Source organism: Tetrao urogallus, assembly GCF_951394365.1.
Source record: "Tetrao urogallus genome assembly, chromosome: 1".
Classification (NCBI taxonomy): Eukaryota; Metazoa; Chordata; class Aves; order Galliformes; family Phasianidae; genus Tetrao; species Tetrao urogallus.
Genome location: NC_136813.1, coordinates 27,024,515 through 27,042,271, shown reverse-complemented (window position 1 = coordinate 27,042,271; position 17,757 = coordinate 27,024,515). Strand labels below are relative to the sequence as shown.

The following is a 17,757-nucleotide window of genomic DNA, read 5'->3' as shown; positions in this document are numbered from 1 at the left end:
CCCAGCCCCAGCTGTATGGAGTGTGCTTCAGCCTTTTCTCATAGGAACACCTGCCAAAGTTGTCTGTAGGTCCAGACGGCCACCTCCCTATGCTGCAGTGCTGGGCTTGTCCCAGCAGTGGTGCCATGTGACATGGAGCTGCCAGGCACAGCAGCACCCAGGAAATTACATCTCCTGCTGATGCATGGGGAAAAACACATAAATCACATTTCCTTCTGGGAAACCTGGAGAGCGTTGCTCTGCTCTGCAGATTTATGGCTGCTTCAGCACAGCGTGCCTTCAAGCATCTGTAGGGCAAGAAACCCACCGGATGGGGGTACCATCCACTTTGCCAGGCTCTGCTGGCTGCCACCTGCTGCTCTTGCACAAGAAGCTCTGCCGTTTCAGCAGCCCGTTTCTGCCTCTGGTGTGTAAGTTGGAGTGGTGCCATCTTGGTAAACTCTTTGAGCAGAGATTTCTTTCCCCACCCCCAGTGTCGGAGCACTGACTGCCTGACTTACGGAAGTCAAAATGCAGTGAGCATCTTGATGCAATAAGTTTTATGGATTTTCGTGCTGGTCGTATTTCCGCCAAACACTAGAATTTCTGTCTGCATGCATCTCTTTAAATCCATCACCACCGTGCAGCAGGTCGTGAAAACCAACGCCGAACTGAGATTTGTGTTGTGCGGTCGTAAGACTGCAAACTGTCGGTTGTCTTGTGGCTCGTGTTGAAATCCACACCCCTGAGCTGTGATTCAGCACATTCCCAGAGCAGCCCCGGTTTCCTCCTGTCCGGCTGGGGGTGGATTTCCCCTCGAGAAGCCAATGAACAAAAGCTGGTGTATTCCTGCCCCGCTGGGAGGAAGCGTGCAGTGCCCGGCTCTTCCTGCGGGATGCTGGCGGAGCTCTCAGAGGGCTGTGGGCGGGATGGAGGCAGGAGGCGGCGGGGCGGGAGTGCAGAAGCCGTAATTCTGGGCTGTGCTCCTTGGCTCCGCTCCATGCCTCTGAAATAACAGCTCTGCCTTGGTCTAGCTGCGCGGAGAAGCCAGGGCCGGCTGCCTGTTTCCTCCTTCAGCAATCCTAAGGGAGGTAGGACAGAGTGCTCTGCTATTCACTGATATTATCCAAGAAATACGTTTTATTTTAGCTATATTTTTTGACTGGCTGCAACAGTGTCTCGATGGGGAAGCTGTTCTCCAAAGGCTGGCGCAAAAGAGACGCGCGTGTGGTCATGCTGGGCCTCGACCTCGCTGGGAAATCCACCATCCTGTACCAGCTGAAGGGCGGCCAGGCCATGGAGACGTGCCCAACCGTGGGCTTCAATGTGGAGGCCATGCGGACGCCCTGCGGCATGTCCTTCAACCTCTGGGACGTGGGGGGACAGCCCAACCTCCGGGCCAGCTGGCACCACTACCTGGAGGACACCAACATCCTGGTCTTTGTGCTAGACAGCGCAGACACGGCTCGGCTGCCTGAAGCGTTGGCGGTGCTGGAGGAGACCCTGGGCCACCCTGGTCTTGCTGAGGTCCCTGTCCTCCTCCTGGCCAACAAGCAGGAGCTGCCAGGGGCCATGGCTCCCGCTGAGCTGGGACAGCAACTGTGCAGGGGACGGCTGGCAGGGCACCCATGGATGCTGCGGGGATGCAGTGCCCACACTGGGCAGGGCTTGCAAGACATCCTGGGGGTGCTGGGGGAGTTGCTCCGGGGCGTGAGGCAGGGATCCCTGGCCCTAGAGCAGCCCCTCAGCTGAACCGGATTCAGAACAGGATTCTACTCTGCCAGATGTGTCTACAAGGGACAGAAGGGTTTTGTTTTCCTCCCAGCTCACACTACGACCCTGGTGGAGCAGGACTTGCAGCAGCTGTTTGGCTGTAAGATGTCACCTATGGGTATGATCTTCAAGCCATGGAAGTCAATCAGGATTAGTGCTGATGGACAATGCGTGTGTATTAATTCCTTGTTCCCTGGGGGTTGGAACTAGAGGACTTAAAGGACCTTTCCAACCAAAGACATTCTGTGATTCTTGTCTTGGTTCATTCTTTCCTTCTGTTATTTTTAGTGAGTGCTGTTTTCAGGAAAATGGCACCTGTTTTCCCTTGGATTATATTTAAATATAAAGAAATTAAATTTGGACTTCTGAGTGTTTGGAAATGCCTGCATGGCAAGACACTGGGGGTCAAGGTGAAGCCCCATCTCTGGGATATCTTAAAATCAGGTGAAACCATTGTGTGGGCAGACTGAGAGCCAAAGGGCTCCCCATGCTCACCATGTCCTGGTTACCCAAAATGCCCATCATGTGCAGCTCAGGTTGGGGCAAGGAGCCCTTGCTGCAGCGAGGGCTCCATCTGCTCTCACTGAGGCCACGGGGGCAAGGAGCCATAAGATTTATGCCTGAGGGCTCCCTGCACCCAAAATTCTCTTAGTCAGGGTTGAGTCAGTGGTGTGCCCAGGCAGACAGAAAGGCCAACCGTATCCTGGGGTGCATCAAACACAGCGTTGCCAGATGGCTGAGGGAAGGGATTGTCTGCCCTACACTGCAGTGAAGCAGCCTCACCTCGAGCACTGGATGCAGTTTTGTGCACCACTGTACAAAAAGGACATAAAACAATTAGAAAGCGTCTGAAGGAGGGCTACAGAGATGGTACGAGAGGGGCAACTGGGGGCTAGAGACAGGATCTGCACCAGAGAGCAGTGGGCATGGAACAGCCTGCCCAGGGCAGTGCTGGAGTTCAAAGAGTTCATCTGGACAACACTCTCAGATGTAGGGTTTGAATTTTGGGTGGTGCTTTGTGGAGCCAGGGTTGGACTCCGTGATCCTTGGGAATGTTCTGTGATTCTATGATTCTATAATTCTATTATGAAATGAATGGAAGTGTTGGGGGGGAAGGAGAGAGAGAAGGTAGAACGTTTTTGCTAGCAGAAATCAAGTGCTTTCACAGAAGAACTTCAACCTAGAATAATCACCAAAGAAAAATGCATAAAGAAGTCTTATTCTAACAGTGCATTTTATGGTGCTAAGAATTAACAACCCAGCCGTTGGTCTCATTTCATAGGAGGCAGCAGCTGGAATGCAGAGGTCAAATGGTCACGAACAAACAGAATCTGACAAGACCACATGTAAGAAGTTCTCCATAAAAAAATCCAAGTGAAAAATGTCATAATTTTTTGCTGCACCATGACAGAAGAATTATTTATATCTGATAAAATAGTGCTCAAGCACCTGCACTCATACAAGATGAGCAAACTTAGGCTGTCTGTGCAGCACGTGGAAAGGACACATCGTGTCCTCGAGCAGCAGACCCATGGGTGCAGTGCAAATCACTGTTACACTGCTGTGCCCCAAAATATTCCGTACCCAGTTTGCTGATGCTGCGGCCTCACATTTCTCATGGTACAAGATAGGGCATTGGACACTGTGGGATCAGCAGCGCATTAAACTCAGTGCAGATTGAAACGCTGTGCTGCTGCTGCTTTTACAGCTGGCTCCTGGTGTGTAGAGACAGAGGCTGCCAGAACGATGCTGGCTCGTAACATTTGAAACAACACCACAGGGTTCTCTTCTTTGTTCATTCCTCCTGTGCTGCAGAGCGCGTTAGAACAGGTAAATCTATCCAGCCTCCTCTGTCCTAATAAAATCCTTGCACAACAGCACTTAAATACTGCATGTCAAAACTCACTGGTGCAAAGAGAGCAGCGTGGAGGGTTGGAGGAAGCCGTTGGGGCCGTCACTTCTTTACTGTGGAGATTCTGCTGGGGAACCTTTCCCAACAGCTTTCCTGGATGCTGACTTCCTACAGCTGCCACCCCAGCAGCTCCTCACAGCTGTATCAGCCCTGTTTCCCTGGCCTTATCATCAGTGTTCAGCTGGTAATATGATCTGCTTTTCTCTGACTTGAATCTGGAGGCCATAGGTTATACCTATGTGCAGAAGAAGCCAAGTCACGGGACAGCTGAGTTTGGGAGGACATCTTTCAAAGCACAGCTTAAGGCAGGGCCAGCTCTGAGGTTACAGCAGGTTGCTGAAGGCACTGTGCAGCCATTGTAAGTACGTCCAAGGACGGCCACCTCTTTTGGGGACACCAACAAGAAGAATCTCTGTATGCATACAGGAGGATGTACAGTGTTGGAAAGGATACAGCTGATGACCCAGGAACCTTTTCATAGGGCTGACAACAACTAGTAAGAGGCAGGGCCTACTCTGATGGGTCCCAGCCCTGCGTCCCCTTGGCTTTGGTGAGCATCCCAAGATCAGATAGGACCAGGGGGCCTTTGTGGGGTTAAGGGGAGCACTGGAACCACTGCCCAGGGACGGTTCAAAGAGGAGCTGTAAGGCAGAGACACAGGAACACCTCGGGGCGGAAAGGCCAACGAGAATGAGAAATGCTAAGAATAACTTCTTTTTTTTTTCTCAACATTACAGAATCACAGAATCGTTTGAGCTGGAAGGAATCTTTAAAGACCATCTGGTCCAACTTCCCTGCAATGAACAGGGACACCAATAGCTCCATCAGGTGCTCAGAGCTCCATCTAGGCTTTACGTCATAGGAGTTTGCAAAAGCAACTGTTAGAAAATGCAGAGAAATGTCATCATTATGACTTTAATACACCTAAAAGGTGTACAATCATTTCCTCCTCCTAAATAATACCACCTATAAAGCTTCACTGCATGTAGCTCACAGAAACAGGAGCTAAACTTCATCTGCCACCACTGCTTAAAACACCATTGCCACATGGTATTAAACACCAGCCGTGCAATTAAGGCCACAACAAATGATAAATTACAATTAAATACACCTTGGCATTTACAAGGGTTATTTAATTGGCTTTCCTCACCTTTCTGATACTTGATTATGGCATTTAAATCACAATCAACTTCTTGTCTGCAAAGCATTACAAGACCCGAAGTTCACAGAGTTGATGAATTATTCTTAAATTCACTTTTTGTAACCAAGCCATCATCGTGATGGGGTCACAAAGCCATCGGCTTCTCCAGTGAGAGGACAAACCCATGCAGCCCCAGGCCAGATTTAGCAACAGAGGAACCAGTCTTTGGAAGGACTGAGCTGGAGATCTCCTCAGGAAGACAGACACCGTCCCAGAGCAGACCAGGACCAGCTTTGCTGATGTACCACAGCAGTCACTGCTCTCCATGAGCTGCCTGCTGAGGCCGAGACTGGTAGAGCCCTCTGCTCCAGCTGGGACACCCAGAGCAGGTGCCCAGGAGCTGGCAAGGCAAGCAATCCACATGGCAGCAAAAAAGCAAAAACAAAATCTTGGAAGGTGTTGAGGTTTTCACACTGCAGGAATGCGTGTGGAGGGATTAAAGAATGACAACGGAAGCAGGTGGGCAATGTGGGTGCTGTAGCTGCTGGACCCAACTGCAGGCAGAAGGGAGGGATGTTCCTGCAGCAGCTGATGCTGGTTGCATCTCTCATCACCCCAGGAAAATGCAGTCTCTGGTACCCATTGAGCAATGGGAGATGCCAAGAAGGCAGGGATGTGCACAGATCTGATGGAAGCTCCACCCGGTGCAGCCAGCAGACTTCATGACCTTGTCCTTAGCCAGCACGGAAACTAAAATCTCTATATTTCTCTGGTGTCTCTCCTTCTACCCATGGGAGATGTTCTTACATCCCATGTAGATTCCTTTGCTGACACTGTTCCTAGTGGAAACAGAGACCAAACCCATTCCTTTCAGCTCTGCAGCTGCCTTTGGGCCGGATTGGAAGGGATCTTAAAATACACCCAGTTCCAAAGCCCTGCCATGGGCAGGCACACCTTTCGCTAGAGCAGCTTGCCCAGCACCACATCCAACCTGGCCTCTCTGCTCCATGTTTAAAAAGGCAGCGAGGTTCAGGAGAAGCTATGATTCCTATGGGATTCTGTTCCAGTCTCTTCACCCAGCTGATAGGAGTGATGTTTTCCAGCAGTCAGTTCTGGAAAGCTGGAAGATTTCCTCCAGGAGCTGTGCTGATCACAGTGAATCCTGCAGAGCTGACTGAAAGGCTGAGGAACAGGGCACAGCGATGGATGTGATCAGGGGGCAAGAAATGCATCTTCCTGCACAAACACTGAAAGCAGCTTGATTGCTCGCAGTACATCTCCATCTCACCCTCTCTTCTCCTTTGGATTCACCTAAGTTCCCACCTGGCTCCATGAGGTAGGATTAAACAAACAGAAATACAGATCACAAAGGGTGATCAGCACACAAATAGTTAAGGTGCAGACACGAACTCCATTACGCTTCATCTCAGCACACGACAAAAACCCACAAAACAAACCACAGTTTGCCACAGGAAACAGAACAGCCAGCTCACTTTCCACACCTGTGTCCCTGGATCACAGGGACAGCGGGATGGTGGTGGCCATGGTGACAAAGCACTGCCTCTTGCAGCCCAAGCTCTCCACTGCTTCTTTTCCCCTTCTCGAGAGGTGCTTCCTAATGGCTTGCCATAATTTATTGTCCTACATCTGCTTGAGTACACGTGATTTTGCCACAAAAGGGAGCAATTTTTTATGCAACAAAGCAGAAAGAACACAAGGCAACCAGGTTGCTTTGGTAGAAAAGACCCATTTGAAACACTCAAAACCCAAAGGGCATTATAGGTCAGAGCAGAGTAACAAAATAGGCCATACTTAGAGATTTTAAGGTGGTGGTTTTTTTTTTTTTTTTTTAGATACATCTGCAGTGGATCTTCATGCTTATTTCTCTGTTGTGCAGATTAAGCAAACAAAATGGAAGTGCAGCATTCAAGGTCAGGCTGGATGTGGCTCTGGGCAGCCTGGTCTGGTGGTTGGTGACCCTGCACATAGCAGGGGGTTGAAACTGGGTGAGCATTGTGCTCCTTTTCAACCCAGGCCGTTCTGTGATTCTATGATATGCTTGTGTTTTAAGAAGTATGAGGAGGATCAGTGTATCTTCTAGTTTTTGTTCCTTCTAAGACGTTTCCTAGAGTAACACATTCATTTCTCCAACAGTCAGTCAGGTAGGGCCCAGTGGAAGCTAACAGATGGCCACGGTACCACAGGACAATGCAAAGCCCATTTCCAATCCACTTGGGAACTCCAAGAGGGGAACTCATACCTTGAGGTGAGGGCTGCTGCCACCCAGCTTGGCCACAGATCCCTGCCCAGGGCTTCCCAAGGCACACTGCAGGAGAGGCGCCTGCCATCCCGCATGGCAAATCACTGCAGAACAACAGATCCCAAGTGGCACTGGGAACCTGCAGACATCTCTGGAGGTGGAGCAGGACGGTGAGCTCCTCAATGCTACAGAACACCATGCAGGCAGCAGAACTCACTGTCTCCCAGTTACACACATCAGCCGCAGCCCACCTACCATCGTTTATGGCAACACCTTACAGAAATGTATAAAACTCCGTACCAGAACAGTACCCAAGTTTCAGAGACCACTGCGTTAGCTTACTTTATTCATTCTTGTAACATACGGCAGACGTTGAGGTGGACTTCTGCTAACTAATACTTAGTCAAGGACAAAAACCCCTATAGGTTGATCTGCAAAGACTAAGCAGTTCCGTAACTTTCAAAATAACTTCTTGAATTATTTTTTTTTTTTATAGTATTTGATAGCAGCTTTTTATTGGTTACAAAACCTAAGCCCATATACAAAATTAGGAACACATTTAGATGCCTCTTTGAAAGAACGTTTTAGTCTATTTTAACTGATAGTTTAAAAAAATAATAAAAACAATGCAATTTTAAACACTGTTCTGAAAACGTAAAAGTGCAGCAATATACTTTGTTTCCTTTATTAACTATGCGATGGTGCAATCCCAATCAAAAGCTGATAAGGTCACAACAGAAAGAACTGAGCACACGCCTTGTCTTGCCTGAACTCAGTTCGCCGATGTTCACTTTTAACATAATGCACTGAGTGCAAGAAAAAGATCAGATCTTCACAGTCATGGAAAACCATTACTTTAATGTCAATTTGTAGGTAATCTGTAGGATAATAGTGAGCACAGGCTGAGCAGGGTAACCGTCAGTCTATACGGCAGAGAAGGAAACGAAATGGAGTTAGAAGGGGAAATATTTGTTCACAATAACACCTGCCGGAACTCGAATTCCACAAAACCTTTGTGACCTTACCTAACTTTGACTTTTTATTGTTTAGTTTCTTAGCGAACACCACACATTTTCAAGATTTTAGACTATAGTGTGTGAATAGGATGCAGTTACCATATGAAGCTTCAACTCAACTTCTGGGAAAAGAAAAAAGGCACAATGAACTTCAACTCAATTTTATGTGCACGAGAGTTGAAAAATCTGAGCCACCTTAAAGAGAAATTGATTCTAAAATTTATAAAACCTATAAATAATCAGAGGCCAAACCACTATATTAAAACAGATTATCTAGCAAGTAAAAATCTTGCAGTTTAAACATACGCTTGTATCCAGCTGGGATACAAGACAACTCGCTCTTTAAAGTGGCTCCACCTTGGCAGATATATATTTAATGAATGCACACCTGCTATGCGTTGTTCATCAGTGGAAAAACAGCTGATCCACAAAGCTCTGATGGCATCTGTCCTTATCTTCATCACAGTAAATACAACCCACATCCAATAACTAAATTAGTTTAGATTTTTCTATCCCTTCACATCAACGCATTGGGAAATTACACCCAGTAAACAACAGCAACAAAACCAGTTTGTGTGATAGCTTACGGAATTATCCATCTTCGCCCCAGCGACACCGAGATCCCTTTGAAAACCGCTGGGCCGGGCCATTTTCCTAAAGCAGTGACCTCACATACCTTACGTAGAGTTATGTAATGTGCGCTGCCCATCAGGTTGTTGCTGAATGGCGGCAGCTTCCATACAGCCTCACACGTCAACCAGTTTGCATCTTGTTTCATCGCACGACTAAGATTTGAGACTGGTTTCTGAGTAACTCTTCCAATACTCCAAGAATGAAGCTTTTATGACGCTTCTAAGTAGTTGCTGGTTTGTTGCCAACCACATCATCAAAAGCACTGGTTACTAAGTAAAAAATAGATTAAGACTAAATTACAGTAAACATGAAAGCTCCACAGTTTAAACCCAATATGAATCAACCATATCCAATTATCAATTTAAAACAAAATATACTGACTGCTGAAAGTTGAAAGCAAGATTCTTTTTAACCGATACGTTTTTTTGGACAGAATTTTTTTTTTTTTTTTTTTTTTCTCTACAGTCTGGGATTCTTGCTTTCAGCTTAACCAGAAGTTCAAGTCCGTAACAGGTTGTAGCTCAGGTAAAATACCATGCACAGCATTTGATTACTTCAAAACAGCAGGAACACACAGGCTGAAGTGAGTGGTCAAATAGGGCTCGCTGTTCTCAAAAATTAGGTATAATGGCAAAAGCTTTACCAGTCCAAATCTACAGTTCATTCTCCAACCCTGGTTTCTGAGGCAGTTAATGAACACACATCAATTACTGATAGATGAAGTAGTTTTTTTGTTTGCTTTAAGTGTTTAATCAATTGCCAAGTGTTGTGTTGTTGTTTGTTTTTGTTTAAGTTACTTTTATTTCAGTTTCACCAATGAAATCATTTGGCTTGCGTTTTTTAATCTATTCTTCCACATAAAGTATATGAAAATATGTTTGTGGAGGACAATGACGAAGGCTCAGAGCAAACTGGGCCCCTGTAGTCTTCCAAAATGTACGCATCATACCAAAGTGTCTTGATCCACAGCGCACCATTTTCCAAAGAAGCTACTTTTCCGTGGAAAGCCAATGTGCCACCACTATGGAATTTTCTTAACAGAACTGCAGATTGCGGTTGTCAGCATGTGGCACCAGGAAAAAGGCAAAAAAAGGTAGTTGGGACCGTTAAAAAGAATTCTGAAACAGTTTAAGAGATCATGCATATGCATTTACAGTCCATGTGATAGTGACGTTTGGCAACTGCAAAGTGACCGATACATGGCTTGCTTTAGAAGCATCAAAACGAAGAGGCATGTGTGTCTTGGAGCCTTTTGTTTCTTCACTTGGTAGCCATCTGGTGGTGCTTCATACTGGTGTGGGACAGAGACGCTGCACTTTTTTGAACTTAAAAATTAAATTCTTTTGTTTGAAGGTTGGCTGTTGGGTCGAAATTGTAAGTACCTCCTTGAGTGGCTTCAGGAATGAGACTGGGATCCTCATCGATCTATCAAACAAAACAACAGCAATCTGTTAAACGTCTGTTCCCAGCACAATTTGGTACTCGTAAAAGAGATTCACAAATGTTCATCTGTTCATCTATTTTAAGTATTACTGCGATAGCATTAATTTGGTTGTATTAGTTTGGTTGTAGCAGCCACATGCCTCACACTGTGTGTTGTCCACAAGCACAAATGAGCCCTTCTGGGTGGGGAGGTCTAAATAGGTTTTGGGGGTCTGGCACTGGAGTGGAGCAGAATTGACTCACCTTAAGGCATTTCTCTTTACTTTGGGCGACTTAACACCTGAACTGGAAAGAGGGACTACGGCATTTGGGGACAGCAGCAATTCTCAGGAGGAGGACTAGGGCACACCACTACAAAGACTGAATCTGGTCTCAGAATTGCTTGCAGATGTTTGTGAGTTGACAAATTAACACTTCTGCCTTCTGAAAGCAATGCTGCCTAAGTCTGCACACCTTTAATTCAATAGGAAGCTATCTTATGAGAATGCGGAGCTCCCGAAGTGGCAGGATTTGCATTGGTTTGCAGTGGTACTAAAATGACAAGGGCTCACTTTGCAACTTAAAGTTACTGTCTGAAAATTCATCTGTCATTACGTTTTTTAATTCCTATCTTCCAATTACAGAATTTCTACAATCTCTAATAAGTTTCAGAAACTCCAGAAAACGTGCTACCAGTATAGGCAATAATCTGAAGTACAGTCTTGATCCCCAAAAAAGGCAGTAAATTCAGCCAATTAGGCACACACCAAATTACTTTAGTTTATGCAAAATGTAAATGCACAAAAAGCAGCACTAACCTCAACAAGGCTATTTTTCCACCTATACCAACTAAGATCATGCTCTTCAGTTAACTACAGATATCTCAGAACCATTATGGAGCATACTAGATACTATCCACAGAATCATCACAAGCATAGGGAACTGGGTCAAAATATTGGGATGCAAGAAAATATCAGGTGGTCCACATCAATCAGCTGCAGAAAGTCTTCTGTTTTCATTCTCTTCAATGTAAATTCCACACTGAGCAATTACAGAGCTGAAATACAGTAATCTATCTGAAACAAGGATCCACTCCCCAGCTCCTAAGACTGGTGTATGAGGAAGTAAAAAAAAAAAAAAAATTAAAAAAAAAAGGAGAGCCAGAGAACTCTTCAGATTCTAATCATAAGTAATTACACGTTCATGTACGTGTCAATGCAATGAACACTGGGTCTGTGTCAATGTATTTACACAAAATGAGATCAGTCATCTTAATACTGCTGAAGAAAATTCCTGGAATTGAGAAATTCTTCAAAGACTTTCAGTTCAGGGAAGGAGCACTGAAAAGGGAGCAGGAAGCTTGACCTCCCAGACAGGCTATGTTCACAACAAATGGAACTGATCACCAAGGACAACGTACTTACTAACGGAGCGCTAACAGCACAGCGCATACACTTTTCCATCTTTAGCATACTTACATCATCACCAGAGAAATACTGATCTATGATTTCAAACGCTAGTTTATAAATGTCTTCATTCTCATGTTGTTGCAAGGCTTCAATTTTCTCTAACCCTGGACACAAAAAAAAATTGAGAAGAATTTTAAAATTAATTGGGAGTGAATTAGTGACTACTTTAGAAAAAAAACCTAACCAAGAAAACCCATGAAACATTACTACAGAAACATACCAGAACATAGGATAAGGGAATCGTCTCTCTTTTTAGATAAAAGCCACTGTGCTTCTGGTTGTTTTGAAATTTTAGTATTGTTTTTAAAACTACTGTTGTCTAATGCGTAGCTTTTGTTTCATGCCTGGAGGCATTCAAGGCCAGGCTGGATGTGGCTCTGGGCAGCCTGGTCTAGTGCTTGGTGACCCTGCACATAGCAGGGGGGGCCTTTTCAACCCAGGCCTTTCTATGATTCTATGATTCTGCACATAAGCAAAGGAAGTGGCTTTATTTGATCAAGGCAACAAAATCTCATCCTAAAGTCAGATTAAAATCCTAGTCCCCTAACTCTGGATGTGTTACACACAAGAGAAAAGCTTCCAATACATCAAATTCTCAAATTTACATTCAGTGCTACCTTAATACACTACATCAATTAAAACTAAGATTGAAATATCCCAAAGCCTGATTCCTCGTATGCGTTAGCCTTAATGAAATTATTATCATGGAACCATGGAATGGTTTGGGTTGGAATGGACTTCACAGACCATCCAGTTCCAACTCTGTCACAGGCAGGGCTCAGCAGCTCAGGCTGCCTGGGGCCCCAGCCAACCAGGCCTTGAGTGCCTCCAGCAACGGGGCATCTACAGCTTCTGTGGGCAGCTGTGCCAGTGCCTCACCATCTCTGAATAAAGAATTTCTGCCTACCATCTAACCTATATCTCCCCTCTTTTAAGAAGTTTAAAGACGTTCCCCTTTGTCCTGTCACTGTCGGACTGTGTAATAGTCAGTCCATCTCCTGCTTGCAAGCTCCCTTAAATACTGGAAAGCTGCAACAAGGTGTCCCCAGAGCTTTCTCTTCTCCAGGCTGAACAAACCCAACTTCCTCAACCTTTCTTCATTGTAGAAGAATCCATCTCACTGTCTGTGTCACTGATAAAGATGCTGAAGAGCTCCAGTCCCAAGACAGACCCATGGGAACACACCACTTGTCCCCCATCTTCACTTGTACACAGAGCTGCTGAGCACAACTCTCTGGCTGCAACCATCCAACCAAACCCTTATCCATCAAATATTCCACCACTCAAATCCATCTCCCTCCAACTTAGAGACAAGGATGTAGTGTGAGACCACATCAAAGTCCAAACAGACAACATCAGTTATGTTTCCTTTGTCCACTGATGTCATCACTCCATCACAGAAAGCCACCAGATAGACCAGGCACCATCTACTCTTGGTGAAACTGCGTTGGCTGTCTTGGGTCACCTCCACATCTTGCACGTGCTTTAACATAGCGTCCAGGAGGATCTGCTCCATGATCTTCCCAGGCACAGACATGAGGTTCAACAGCCTGTAGTTTCCTGGATATTCCTTTCTACCTTTCTTAAAAATAGAAGTTATGTTTCCCCTTCTGGGGGAATGTTAGGGTTCCTCACTGGGGACCTCCCCTGACAGCCATGAGTTTTCAGCTACAATAGAGAGAGCCTTGGCAACTACAGCCAGCTCCTTCCATACAATAGCATGCACGTAAACCCCACAGACTTGTACATACTCAGCCTCTGACTTGCTCTGTTCTTAGACTGGGAAGTATTTTGCTCCCCCAACCTGCCTAGAGGTACAGGGACACAAGAAGGCTGACGGAGAGTGAAGACTCATTGAGTATGTCAGTGGTCTCCACGTCTGTTGTTGCCAGGTCTCCCTTCTCATTTATCAAAGGGGCAACACTTTCTTTGGCCTTTCTTTTTTGACCAGTGTAAATGTAGAAACTCTTGTTATTTTTCATGTCCCTTGCCAGTTTCAGTTCTATGTGTGCCTTGGCTTTCTTGATCCCATCTCTACACATTCAGATGGAATCCCTGTATTCTTCCAAGGCAACACATCCCTACTTACACTGCCTGTGCATTTTCTTTCATCTCTCACTTTGACCAGCAGGTTCCTATTCAGACATCTACTGCCAAGGCACTGAACTAAAACAAGAATTGTGTGTTTTACTGCAAAACCAAGTATATTCAATAACCAAATGAAATGAAGTACAATTCTCATATAAGCCTAGGAACACCTAGCTACAGAAAGCTCCTCCACTAATTGTTTCTAACATGACTGTCCCTAAACCAAGATAAAGAGAATAGAGTGTCATCTGCTTATTCAGATGGCCCAGAGTCCCAAAAATTCTGTACTAAACATCAGACAGCAAAGAGAAGACAGAACAGAATTCAGTAATTTTTTTTTTTTAAAGCACACTAAGCACATACCTCCACACTCTTCTATAATTTCAGCTATTGTGCTAGCTTCATCACCAGCCATTATCAGGATGTTTTTCAGACCATCCAGCACCACCTGTACCACTTGAGAATCCTTTACTGAGAGTAGATTGCAGAATGGTGGGATTACATTTTGCTGTACAAGGTATTCAACCTAAATAATGGAAGAAAAAAAAGTACTTTGAACATGTTGCTTCTTAGAAATGGCTGCATGTGCAATGTTTAAGTGACAACCTGAAATCCTACCATACGTACCTGATCTTTCCTCCCACTTATTGTCAAATTGCTAATTGCCCAAGCAGCTTCCTTCTGTGTTCCAAAGTCACCCTGAAGAGTAAAATTAATAGCTCATTAAAATCCACATGGAAACATCTGTCAGGCTCATTATTAAAAATCACACACTCCTCATGTCAGGTTTATAAAAAGAGGATGACAACTTGCATAGCTGACAGCTTGACTGACCTTAGCCAGCTGGTGTATGATCATAGGGATTAGCCCAGCATCTATTACAGCCTGAACTTGTTGCTGGTTTCCTGCTGTGATATTGGAAAGGAACCAAACTGCTTCCTAAAATTGAACAAAATAAAAAAGCAAAACACATTTTTGAAAACAGTCAACAGATGAAAAAAAATCAAACTGAAAAAAAAACAGCTTCAAAACCTCAACTCATATCACAACCATCTCTCAATAGAGCCTCCAGGTTTCTTCCCCAGTAGCACTTGCAACAGACAAGGTTTTATTGCACTGTGAAAGCCAAACACACACGAGATCACTACAAAATTGATATGATTAATTCACTGGGTCAAAGTATTACTTACTTCACACAGTGGCAGCAATACCAACTTAAACCTTACATCCACTTTGCACTGCTACAGCCATAGCCACGTTTGTAAACTCTAAATAAGTTTTTCAAAGAAACCCCAAATAAAAAAACACTACTGTAAATTTGGACCTGACAGGTCAGTAGTAGCCATTTGTGCTTCCATCTCCTGTTTATTCTCTTAAATATGAAGTAGAGCTTACAAAGCTCATTTGAGTTTTCCCATTCATAATCAGACAAGACTTTCAGCCCTGAGACCTTACTAAGCAATTATCTCATTCAGGTGGTTCATCAGCACAGCTAACACCTACTGGCAATAAAAAATTCCTGCTTACAACAGCAGCCAAGCCAATCAAGAATATCAAAAAAAAGCTCTCAACCTGAACTAAAAACAACCTGATTTTAATAAGCCATCAAACCAATCATAAAATACTGGAGAAAACATAATGGGTTCAATTTTTTAGGGAGGTACATTTGACTTTCTTTGTATTTGTTCCTCACATTATTAAAACAAAAAACTCAAAGGTATTCATAGATTCCTCTTAAAGCAAAATAGCTCCTGCGTGGTTTTCAAAAAGAGCCCTTTCTCATTCTTTCCTGAGTGCCAGAAGGGGAGACAGAAAGAGATCACAGCAGTCTGAACTGCTGATGATTAACTTCTTCAGCACTACTGGCATTTTCCAAGGCCTGAAGAAACAGAATCCCCCTCTGTGATACACTAAAATGGGGAAATCTTGTAAACAAAACAAAGGGGCAGAGAAAAGAGAAAAAGCCTCCTTTCCAGCCAGCCCCATCTTTGCAGGGAAAGATGGAATGATGATTACCAAAAAATAAAGCAAACATCATCAAATGCAGCTCTAGAAAGGAGGGCACTTATCACTTCCTTTCATCTAATTCTCCCTATTCCATCTAATCCTTCGCAAGAGCAAAGTTCCTTCTGCCACAAGGAAGGAGGGATAGTTTTCAAAAAAGGACAGTGGTATTCTGTACTCCCTTGAAAATGAAGATGGACAACAGAAGAGAAAAAAACTGTGAAAAAAAGTGTAGTTTTGTTAAACCCCTTTAATTTTTGGGAGGAAAAACTGGGCCATTCTTACCCATCTCACTGAACTCAACCGAAAGTAACAATCCTCAGATACAAAAACCTGTAGTATAAGTTCACCACTTACTCACTTTGCAAACAAAAAATCATACTTGAAAGCAAAAAATCAGTCCTCCCAAAAATCAGCACTGATGCATTAACAGTAACGAAGGAACCCTCAATAGGCCTGTTTGACTTCTGCCCTAATTCTGCACCAGACTGAGAGGCGGTGTCTTCATGCAGAATTGCTGACATCCCAGAGATAACAGCTCTGAGAAATTCTTCTGCACCATGCTACAGATCACTGTTCTATTTTTTAAACAGGATTAAGCAAAGAAGAAGCAGATGATAACATACCTTGTTTATCTTCTCTTTTGGATGCGTCAGGAGGTTTGGGAAGTAAGACAAAACATCACAGTTGAGAACAACTTGTGTCTGTTCATCAGTACCAGTTACTATGTTGCCTACTGCTCTCAGTGCTGCTGTCTGAACGTGCAAAGTGGGAAGGGAAAAAAAAACTGCGTGTTAAAAATGTTGCTGTTACTTCTGTTAAAATAAAGATCATTTTTAAATGTCTCTACAAAAACACTGCAGAAGAGAGTTCAGCACTACAGGCTGCTGAGCTGCACTCTAGAACAGGCACTGTTTCATCAAAACAGAAACAGTGCAGTATTTTACTGAAAAGCACGCTGCAGATCGACTCCAAAAGATTAGAAAGTAGAAAGAGATTAGAATAACAAAAGAAATAATTTGTCATGTATCTGATCTGAGTTACAATAAACATATCTAGGCCTTGACTGTGGCTGTAAACGTTGCAAGCTTTTTAATTCACATCTCCGTTGCAGGATAATAAAGAAAAAAAGACTACTTATATTCTTATTTACTCTCAGTTGACTTTCAAAAACGCACATTATATCCTTATGAATTCATAAATGTTTTGAAAGTGATAGAAAACTGGAGAGACTTTTCCATTAAGTGAACTGGTTTGACAAATTTTGAGCCAGGCAACCTTCATCCAAAGTCCAAACTAAACAAATATGGCAAATGCACAGATATGCACAGAAGCTTCCACATTCCAATGGTTAATTTATAAAAATCAAGCACACATTAACTAACTTAAAGCTTCCCTTTGTGTTGAAAGTCAGTTAACCTACCTTTTGTAGAAAATCAGAGATTTACTGAAAAGACTCAGAATCAAAGACATTAACATTCAAAAAGTATCAAAACTGTAATTGATTTCCATGAGTTACTCAGATGCTGTAACCAGAAAAGAATACACATAATCTGAGAAACTTAACTTATAAATTTGTAACCTGCTGCTTTATTGAAATAAAAAAAATTACTTCAAAAAGAGATTCAATATAATTTTAGACGTTTTTTCTTGGTGTAGGTAACTTTTTTGTTCAGTTTATCCACAACAACTGTAGCTACAATGCTCATCTCAACCGCAGTAATAAATACTCCATGGCACAATTTGAAAGCAAACAGGTTACAAAAGACTATGCAAGGAAACTGAGGCAGACTTACCTGAACTTTGACCTCCTGATGACTCAGAAGGGGAACTAGAAAAGGGACAACTCCTGAATCAATCACCATCTGTATCTGCTCGTTGCCACCATCTGTTAAGTAGGACAAAGCCCAAACGGTGTCCACAAGAATCTGTAAGGTGGAAAGACCATAGCATAATTTACACACTGAGTGGCAAAATTCCTATCACTGAATCTTAATTTAGTGATTATTTTCCACGTCTGGGCAAAGAAAAAAAAAGCATGCCATTTAGTTAGAGGAAAA

General features: G+C 43.9%; 2 protein-coding genes across 2 annotated transcripts in view; one reads left to right on the top strand and one right to left on the bottom strand.

Annotated features, from left to right (window-relative positions):
• Positions 1–1,161: 1,161 nt before the first annotated feature.
• ARL11 (ARF like GTPase 11) lies at positions 1,162–1,731 on the top strand (the record flags this gene model as incomplete). Its single annotated transcript, XM_079542602.1, has 1 exon — positions 1,162–1,731. The coding sequence occupies one exon, from the start codon at positions 1,162–1,164 to the stop codon at positions 1,729–1,731; it is 570 nt and encodes a 189-aa protein (XP_079398728.1).
• Positions 1,732–10,040: 8,309 nt separating this feature from the next.
• The window catches only part of KPNA3 (karyopherin subunit alpha 3), a gene marked incomplete at its 3' end in the record, with an annotated part of 49,754 nt that continues 42,037 nt past the window's right edge, over positions 10,041–17,757 (bottom strand). The window contains exons 11-17 of the mRNA XM_079545535.1: positions 17,494–17,625; positions 16,324–16,452; positions 14,528–14,632; positions 14,321–14,392; positions 14,057–14,219; positions 11,615–11,709; positions 10,041–10,139 (exon numbers count right to left, since the gene is read on the bottom strand). Of these exons, the coding sequence (XP_079401661.1) occupies positions 10,041–10,139; positions 11,615–11,709; positions 14,057–14,219; positions 14,321–14,392; positions 14,528–14,632; positions 16,324–16,452; positions 17,494–17,625 (795 nt within the window). The remainder of the gene's footprint in view (positions 10,140–11,614; positions 11,710–14,056; positions 14,220–14,320; positions 14,393–14,527; positions 14,633–16,323; positions 16,453–17,493; positions 17,626–17,757) is intronic.